Raw genomic sequence first — 10,227 nt, 5'->3', positions numbered from 1 at the left:
TTTTTTTTGCTACCCATATATTCTCTTAACACATGGTTAAGCTGTTGTATGATCTAGTATTTAAAAAATACGTAGATTGTTACAATTGAAGCTTGATTTGGCTTAACTGATGTTTATTATAAAAATAATCATAAATAAGCCTTTTCCCCTTTGTAGCTTTGTGGGGAAATAATTTAAAAATTTATGATTTATGTTTCTGCTTAGGTTCTGATCTCAAATCCTTATACATTTATTAGATTGAATACATGCTGACACTATAATGTGACTTTCTGGTTTGAAATTAAAAACATGTGAAATTGTTCCTATTCACTTGACCAGAGTTTTAAATCAAGGTAGGAGCACTTGGGACGCCTACATGGCTCAGTCAGTTAAGGATCTGACTCTTGCTTGGCTCAAGTCATGATCTCACAGTTTGTGGGATTAAGCCACATCAGGCTCTGCATTGACAGCATGGAGCCTGCCTGGGATTCTCTCTCTCCGTCTTTCTCTGTCCTCTCAAATAAATAAATAAACATTAAAAAAAATTAAAAAGGTTTAAGCACTTTGCTTAAACATTAATTTAGGAATATAGATAGGTTAATTCCTAAATGCTGTTTCTTTTCCATGTCAGACAATAGGCTGGTAAGGTATTGAGCTATGATTCAAATGTGGACTTTTTTTTTCCTTTTTATACCAGTACTCATACATTAAAAAAATGATTACATAAGTTCATATTATAGAATTTCTGAAAAATAAAAGTCAAAAGGAAGAAAAGCCAGCAGAAATAACCACTGTTAACTGTTAAATATTTTGGTGTTAAATCTCTTTTGCTTTCTGTGGGTGTTTATTAATGTATGGTTTTTATATATCCTTGCATTTTTTGTTTTAACAAAAAATGGAATTATACTGTGTGCTGTTTTGTAAACTTGATTTTTATTACACCATATAAAGCAGTAAACATATTTCCTAATGACTCCATAATGTACCATTGTATGTATCATATAATCATACCTTTATTGTTGGACACTGAAGTTGTTACCAATTTTTATAAAAAATAATGTTATGCACAGGGCTTCTGGCTGGCTCAGTCAGTGAAGCATGTGACACTTGGTCTGGGGGTTGTGGGTTTGCACCCCACATTGGGTGTGGAGCCTACTTTAAAAAAGAAAAAAAAAGAAAAGAAATAACACTATATTTTCATATAGAAATTTCTATACAGTGTTTTCTCCATATAGTAAATTCCTTTAATCAGAGTTCTTGAGAAAACCCAGTCCTATTTTCTTTTCTCCCAGAAGAGAGTTTTCTCTTGAATTTAGGTCACTGACTTAACAAATATTTTTGATCATGTACTGTGTTTCAGGTGGTGTGCAAGGTGCTGGGGCATTCAATAGTGAGCAAAACTGATGTGTGTTCCCCCCCTCCATGGGTAGTTGTCTTGAAGGTTAAGATGTGGGAGTGTCTGTCAAGCATAACTAGCAGGTGCTAGATAGATGTTTGAATATTCCAACATGTCTTAGGTATTGATTCTGTAGTCCAGCCAGTCTTTATCATTTATGTATTTATTTTATTTATTTTATTTTATTTTTATCATTTCTGTATTTAGAAATTGTGTCCTATAAAGTTTCATTTTAGATTTTTTTATACAGCTCCCTTTTTTTTTTTCTTATTGTAGTTGGTGGGCCAGTTTATTGCTAGAGCTGTCGGAGATGGGATTTTATGTAATACCTATATTGATAGTTACAAAGGAACTGTGGACTGTGTACAGGCTAGGTAAGTAAATTCATTTTCCTACTTAGAATTTCAAAATTGGGGAAAATTCTACAGGATTTTATTGAAATGACATTTGAGTTAATCAGACATTGTGGACATCTGTTTGTCATTTGTGTATATTCTCCACTGTTAAAAAAAAATTGAGGGGTGCCTGGGTGGCTCCGTTGGGCATCCAACTTCGGTTCAGGTCATGATCTCATGGTTCGTGGGCTCGAGCCCCGTGTCAGGCTCTGTGCTGACAGCTAAGAGCCTGGAGCGTGTTTCAGATTCTGTGTCTCCCTCTCTTTTTGCCCCTCACCTGCTCACACTCTTGTCTCTCTCTCTGTCTCAAAAATAAATAAACTTCAAAAAACTAATTGAGAGATTGTTGACATAATAGGAAGAAGACAATACTATACTGTAGAAGTTTGGGATTGTAACTAAGCCATTAGCTGTCTTTATGTCAAGCCACTCTTCTCTGGGGCTTAGTTTTCTTACTTAGAGACAGGAAGGGTTGGACTGAGAATGTTTAAGGTCCATTCAGGTTTTCACATTCTGTAATTAATATTCTAAGAAGATGGACAGTATTAACAAAGGAGCCCCATTTTTAATTTCATTTTATATCTATCTGCTACAGAAATATTAGGAAATAATGTTTTCACTCTTGTTCTTTGGTATAATTAATTTTAAGCTAAATGTGATATTTGGGAGTCATGCTGTATGATTTTTTTTTTTTTTTAACTTCCTGGAAACTTAAATTTAGTGCCAGGAGTTAGATTTGCTCAGGTGTAGATGTTATCTTAAATTTCTAGGACTACTTCAGGTCACAATGGAATGGTTGCCCTAGTGGGAAGGTGTAGAACTATGTAAAAGTTAAGCTTTTTGTGACATATGTCTACTCAGTATAGATCAATTATCTTGTAATAAGGTTAGATTTTTGTTTACTTAATAGAATATGAGAATATTAACATGAAAAGAAACTTTTTTTTTGCTCCCAACTTTTTATTTTAAAAAATCGTTTTTTAAAAGACCTTTGAATTTTAGGTTGATTTTATGTTATGTGAAAGCTTTTAGGTCATCCTGAAGCATTTCCAAGTTGTCAGTTATTGTTGTTGTTGTTATTTTTGGTAGAGCTGCTCTGGACAAGGCTACTGTTCTTCTGAGTATGTCTAAAGGTGGAAAGCGCAGAGACAGCGTGTGGGGCTCTGGAGGTGGGCAGCAGTCTGTTAACCACCTTGTTAAAGAGGTAACTACTAGTATTGTCTTTAACTTAATATACATGTATTCCTCTGGGGAAGTAAACTATGCCCTCTAGCTGGTGGTTTTGTAGATAAAAATTAAGTTCTGTCTTAAAGCTATAAATGGAAAATTGGATAACCTTTGTGTATTTGGCTTTATTCCTGGTGCTATGAATTACACAATAATTATATAATAATTATTAAATTTTTATATGGTTTCCCTGATTAAAAAATAAGACTGTGTTAATAAGTTAAAAGGGCCTTCATAAGAAGGCTGTATTTGAACCTGAAAGGAATGCCTGAGGTCTTTTCTTCTATTAGTATTTAAAATTTTTCAAATTTAAATAAGACTTTTTATTTTGTAGTTACTCAATAAATTTAAAAAAATTTTATAGAGAAAGAGTGTGAAACATGTAGAAGGGCAGAGGGGCAGGAAAGAGAAAGAATCTTAAGCAGGCTCTGTACTCATTGTAGAGCCCAGTTCAGGGCTTCATCCCACGACCCTGGGATCACAACCAGAGCTGAAATCAAGGGTCCAACATTCATCTGACTGAGCCACCCAGCCACCCCACTAACTACATTTTTAAATGAGCAATTTGAAACGGGATATTCTCAGATCATAAGTTAGGAATTATGAACACCAGAGTAGATCAGAGTGGTAGTTTTTTGTAAGGAGGTGCACTACCTGTGTGCATGCTTTAAAAGTAATTGATTTCATTAAAATGTCAGATTTATTCTCTATGGATTTTTTTTTCAGGTAGTAATGTTCTATAACAAGAAATCAGAAAAAGTGTTTAATCTTATTTGTAGATTCTTAAGAAAGTTAGAAGTCTTATAGTTCATGTGCTTCTGATTTTTGAGTATAATCGTTTCATGTGACTATAGTTTTGATATTTAATAAACCTTTTAATGATAAGTGTACCTAGTTTGAGGGTTAAGGTTATTAATAGATTTCTTGACTAGCCTGCTTTTATATATCTTAGGGTAGATAAGTTGGTGTTTGTAATGTCATGATTATAATATCTACTTCCAAAAAAAATTTCATGTGGTTAGGAAGATTGAGGTGTAAAAACAGTCAAGATAACCAGGCATTTTGGCAAGAAAATGATATAAAACGCATTTAGATGAGAAAGGAAGAAGTAAAACTATATTCCCAGATGACATGATCTGTATATAGAAAATCTGAATAAATCCACAACAAAAACCCCAAACCCCCCAAACTGTCAACTAATAAATGAATTCAGCAAGACTATAGGATATCAGATTAATATACAATATTCAATTCTACTTCTGTACACTAGCAACAAACAATATGAAATTAGGAAAACAGCTGCATTTATAATAGAATAAAAATATTAAAATACTTAGGACTAAATTTAACAAAAGAAGTGCAACTCTTATACACCAAAAACTGGAAAATGTTGAAATAAATGAAAACCTAAAAGAGAAAGCTATCCAGATATCCTATGTTTATTATGGATTGGAAGACTTAATATTGTTAAGATGGTAATACTTAGGGTACCTGCCTGGCTCAGTTGGAGGAGCTGCAACTCTCGATCTCAGGGTTGTGAGGTCGAGCCCCAAGTTAGGTGTAGAGATTACTAAAAAAATAAAAAAATAAACTTAAAAAAATGATGGTAATACTCCCCTAAAATTATTATTTTGAGAAACTGCTAAACTATTTTATGTGAATGATCTCAACAAAAAAAACAGTCAAGATAGAAATGGAAATAAAACTACCAATATGAGATTGAGGTTGACATTATTTGAGCATTTATTTTTGCATGGAAGGATAAGTTGGACAAAGAGGACTTTTAGAAATGTATATATGTATTTATAATTTATCATTCTCAAAAAATGCATGGAGCCTGATGGGAAACATTTAAATACTTCAAGTTTTATAACAAAGTTAAAAAACTATAAATGATACAATTTGAATAATAAATTTACTAATTTACAATTATAAAGAAAAATCACTTTATTCAAATGCGATGCTTTAAATATTTACTTTTCTAAAGCATGATAATAGGAATTATTCATCAGTATATATTCTGTTTATCAAATTTTACTTTACCCTTTATAAAAATACTTTGCAGAAGTTGGAAGGCAAAGATACTTAAATGAGATCATTTAATTAAGTGAGCCAACATTCATTGAGTGCCCACTAGGTGCAAAGGTGATTTTAACAGGCATTGTATAGGGAAGAACATTCTTGTTGAAGTTCTTGTGCTGGATAACTTTCCTCCTTTTCTCTAGAGCTGTCGATGTTATGGTATTTGAACAAGAAAGTCAATACTTGCCTCTTTAGCTACAACTAGAAACTGAATTCCTGATGAACATCTTAGATAATGGGTTTCAAATCCTCAGTTGTAGAGAGAAGAGAAACTGTATGGATATTTTTTCCCTGTCTAGTAAGGCTCTTTTATCATCACTCATTTTTTTGGCATCCAGTGACTATTAAGGTCATCCTGATGGAAGTGAAAGTTTGTGACACTCTAAAAATATATTTTGAGACTTTCAGCCAGTGCCCTCTAGTGGTCTTTAAAATCCCTTGTTTTACAGTGAGCATTGAAGCATTATGGTCATAACTGAGGCCAAGTACACCTTAAATTTACTCATAGACGTCAGTGATTATTAAGGCACACTGAATTGCTGCATTTTCTTTATAATTATCAGCCATGTAAAAATTGGGGATTTACTTTTTAATTATGAAAAAAAATTTTGTTATGATAGTGTTGTGTCAAGTCTGTATGTTCTTACACAGCTATTTGTGACCTGCTATTTGAGAGTAAGTAAATCCTATAGGCAAAAAGCACAGTTAAAAAAAAATTGGAAATTCTAACACATCTCAATTTTTAAATTTAATAGATTGATATGCTGCTGAAAGAGTATTTACTCTCTGGAGATATATCTGAAGCTGAACATTGCCTTAAGGAACTGGAAGTACCTCATTTTCACCATGAGCTTGTATATGAAGTAAGATTACTTTGACATTCCAAAGAGTTATTAATAATAAGTATTCCTTTTTGCACTACAGTGACTTAATGCTCCTTTAGAAGTGCACATCTTTTTCTTTTTAAAAATTTTAATGTTAGGGGAGAAAGTTGTTTTTAAATTTTTATAATGATTATAATTACATATCTGACGAAAGGGTCTGATACATTTTAGGAGTAGTTTCTTATATAAATTTAAATGACCAAAAAATTCATTCATTCATTCATTCATTCATTCATTCAATTTTTAGGCCATTGTAATGGTTTTAGAGTCAACTGGAGAAAATACATTTAAGATGATTTTGAATTTATTAAAATCTCTTTGGAAATCTTCTACCATTACTCTAGACCAAATGAAGAGAGTAAGTATAATATTATTTTGAACAAATTTTGGGCTTATACCATCAATGTTTAAGGATTGAATAAATATTGTGAATTGTCAGTGAAATATTCTTTTAGGTAAGTTAAATACTATTATGCCTTTAGTTTTTTGTTTTTTTTAATGGTTGTGATTATATTTAATTTCTTGGCAAAGAAACCACTTCAGTGGTTTTGTTTACCTGTATTTTTTAAAGATGTGATTGTTCTTCCTCAAGAGTTCTATTTTTAAGATGTGATATTTTTATTTTCTATCTAGAGATAAATATGAACATGATCTCTTAACAAATAAATTTTAAAGTATTTAATTTATTCCTATTTAAAATATTGGGGAGGTGCTTGCTTATATTTTTAAGAGTATACTAAATGTATATAGATGGTGAAGAAATGTGTCCAGGGTCTGATGTCTGCCTGAACTCTTTTGAGAGAATAACTTTAAAGAAAACATTCTATGACACATATACCTATTGTCTATACTCTTCAAAGATCAGATCTGACTTCAGTCTAATTTTATGAATGTTTGGTCTTTAAATGTCAGTTGATGACAGTGATGGCTTGTATGGCATTATGTACTTTATATGGGCTAACAATTCTGTATATAATTTCATTGTTTTAGGGTTATGAGAGAATTTACAATGAAATTCCAGACATTAATCTGGATGTGCCACATTCATACTCTGTGCTTGAGCGGTTTGTAGAAGAATGTTTTCAGGCTGGAATAATTTCCAAACAACTCAGAGATCTTTGTCCTTCAAGGTATTTTATTACTTTTTCTGCATAAAATGCTGGCTGAGGTGCTTGGAAAGGCTAAGCTAATTTCTGTCATTCCAGAAAAATTCTGGAATTCTTCAGAAAAATTACTGTCTCCCCTGAAGCCACTCGAGTGAAAACCATCAGTTTTGAGTTTATGGAAAAACTAAGGCAAAGCTTCTTTTGCCCCCTTCTAAATCTATACAGTGCTACTTCATGAAGCCCCTTTTCACTGGAAGGAAACTTTGTGTAGTAGTTCTGTGTATTAGACTCTGTTCTAAGCAGTTGAAATATTATTTCAGAGTAGGTATTATCACCAATGAGATGAGAAAATTAAGGTTTAATGAGGTGTAATAGAAGTTTTCTAAGTTTACACACAGTAGAGGCTAAGGATGGATCCAGACCTTTTCCAGCTTCAAAGATATAGGCTATTCCTTACTCCATGTAGCTTCCTTGTACTCCTTCACAGAATGAAGAATTGAGGCTAATTAGATTTTACCTTATTAGAGAATATATGTGTGTGATTCTTTGGAGATATTGTATTTGTGCTACTAGGATCTAACTCTTTGGGAGTTGATGAATCTTTTTGTGGCTAAAATAAAGCTTATAATGTAAGTTTATAATAAATAGGCATAAATGTTAGTAATAGCTAAACTTGTGTTTATCTTTTTTTTTTTAATGTTATTTATTTTTGAGAGAGAGAGAGCAGGAGAGGGGTAGAGAGAGAGAGAGACAGAATCCCAAGCAGGCTTCACGCAGTCAGCACAGAGCCAGACACGGGGCATGACCTCACAAACCATGAGATCATGACCTGAGCTGAAATCAAAAGTCAGGTGCTTAACTGACTGAGCTACCCAGGTGGTCTGTGTATGTCTGTTTTATGTACATTTTAAGTTTTTGTAATTTTTAAACTGAGACAATTGCAAAGTTTTGTCTATTTTTATTGAAGTATGTTGTGAGAATTAAATCTCAGAAAAATAGTTCTTGGTAGTGTCTTTTGCTCTAGAAAGTTTAGAAGCTATTGAGAGATGGAGGAAGATACTGTTTAGTGGCTTTGATAAAAAAATGTTTGCAAATACACATCTCCCAAATCTCTCTCTCTCTCTCTCTCTGCTTGGTGGTGGCATCATTTATGTGCAAAGTTGTCAGTAAATACTGTCAACATTGGCAAGGGTTCTTGCTACTTACTGCTTTGTTCTGCATCTCAGTCTCATTTTTATAGTCTGAAGTCTGTATGTACGGGAAAATGTAGCTGATTTCCATTTAGACTTAGTGTGAAAAGGGGTCAACACCTTGGCCACTAGCTTTTTACATTTTTCAGCCTCTATTCAGAAGTCTAACTGGTCATTTCCATTGTGGCTTTACTCTCAACGATCAGTTGGGGAGATACCTACATTTTCATTGTATGCCATAGAACTTTGTCTTTTTATCCTCTATCCATTAGCTTATTTGGGTGAAGTGCACATTTGTGTGTAATCTTGAATGCTTGTGCATGTTGGTCTAGGGTCAGAAAATGAGGACTAATTCTGGACAACTCTCTTTTCCACTTACTGCCTTAAAGGCTGCTGGTCAAATATTCCTCCTGGGCTGTTGCTACTGTGTTTGGCTACATACAGTATAAGTGTGCTTACATTATAAAGCAAGGCCTCTTGAGTTTGAAATAGCAGCAATCCTAGGGCATCCGGGTAGCTAAGTTAAGCCTCTAACTATTTCAGCTCAGGTCATGATCTCATGGTTTGTGAGATTGAGCCCCACATTGGGCTCTGTGCTGATGGCATGAAGCCTGCTTGGGATTCTCTCTCAAAATAAATAAATAAACAACAATAACAAAAAGAAATAGGAATCCCAGAATGGGGCATAGACAGGATAATTGGATTCTGATTTTTCCATGTTCAGTTTATGGGTTTTCTATATTTAAGAAAAGGCTAAAAAAATTTTTTTAACATGGATATTTTCATAGGTTCTGTAGCTCTGATTTGTATAATTCCAAATCATGTTGGTGTTTTCTCTGTCTCACTGTTTAGCTTTCAAGTAATACTCATATAAGTAAATATTAAAGTTCTAAATAGCATGTTTGCCTTATATTTTAACTTTTTTTTTTACATAACTCCCATTTGGACAATAAACTTATTCAATAATTAAGCTTTTATTTAACTAAAAACTGCTTAGATTAGCAGTTCATTTGATTTGTTACATTCTAAGATACATAGCAAGGAAAGAGTCTTTTTCAAAAGAATTAGAGGCATGCTCACTTTTTTAACAACAGAACCCTTCAAAACCTAATAACTAACCAAAAGAACCCAAGATTTTTTGTTGTTTCTTTTTGTTTGTTATAGTTAGTACTGGTATTCATTTTCATGTTTGTGTTCTTTTCATTACAGGGGCAGAAAGCGTTTTGTAAGTGAAGGAGATGGAGGTCGCCTTAAACCAGAGAGCTACTGAATATAAGAACTCTTACAGACTTAGATGTTATTAACAAAACACATAAATATATCTGAATTGTAAGAGTTGTTAGCACAGGTTTTTTTGTTTTGTTTTTGAAGCACTTGTTTTGGGTACAAGGCATTTCTGAAATTTTATAAACTTACAATTTAAGGGGAATTTTTAAAGGAAGTGTTTTCTTTTTCTTTTTTCTTTTCTTTCCTTTTTTTTTTTTTGCGGTTTTAAAGGAGGAACAGAAGAGTAACCACTTCTTAAGTGGAATATTCTCATAAGCTACCTTTTGTAAGTGCCATGTTTATGACCTAATCATTCCAAGTTTTGCATTGATGTCTGACTGCCACTCCTTTCTTTCAAGGACAGTGTTTTTGTAGTAAAATCACTGGTTTATACAAAGCTTTATTTAGGGGGTGAAGTTAAGCTGCTAAAACCCCATGTTGGCTGCTGCTGTTGGAATACTGTGCTTTGGGAGTAAAAAAAAAAAGTTATTTCTTTGTCTTAAAGAATTTTAAGAAAATGAGTTAGTCATAAGACTTATTCATTTTTCCAGGGAACATATTGATTGGTCTTAAAGACTAGACAGTTAAATAAATGGTGGCTGGAACATCTATTTTTCTACAAAACTGGAAAAATGAACCTGGTTCTAAAAGAATGTATGACAAAATAAAACATGTGAAGCAGTGTTGATTCTTCATTGGGAG

The 10,227-nt window shown here is 33.0% G+C and overlaps 1 protein-coding gene across 1 annotated transcript in view; it reads left to right on the top strand.

Annotated features, from left to right (window-relative positions):
* PDCD4 (programmed cell death 4) overlaps nt 1-10,220 on the top strand; it is a 33,388-nt gene extending 23,168 nt beyond the window's left edge. Inside the window, exons 9-12 of the mRNA XM_077762428.1 lie at nt 5,835-5,942; nt 6,211-6,321; nt 6,954-7,093; nt 9,469-10,220. Of these exons, the coding sequence (XP_077618554.1) occupies nt 5,835-5,942; nt 6,211-6,321; nt 6,954-7,093; nt 9,469-9,529 (420 nt within the window). The 3' untranslated portion in view covers nt 9,530-10,220. The remainder of the gene's footprint in view (nt 1-5,834; nt 5,943-6,210; nt 6,322-6,953; nt 7,094-9,468) is intronic.
* The last annotated feature ends 7 nt before the right edge of the window (nt 10,221-10,227 follow it).

The sequence above is a fragment of the Crocuta crocuta genome, unplaced genomic scaffold (genome assembly GCF_008692635.1).
Source record: "Crocuta crocuta isolate KB4526 unplaced genomic scaffold, BGI_CrCroc_1.0 scaffold328, whole genome shotgun sequence".
Classification (NCBI taxonomy): domain Eukaryota; kingdom Metazoa; phylum Chordata; class Mammalia; order Carnivora; family Hyaenidae; genus Crocuta; species Crocuta crocuta.
This window is presented reverse-complemented; position numbering and strand designations above follow the sequence as displayed.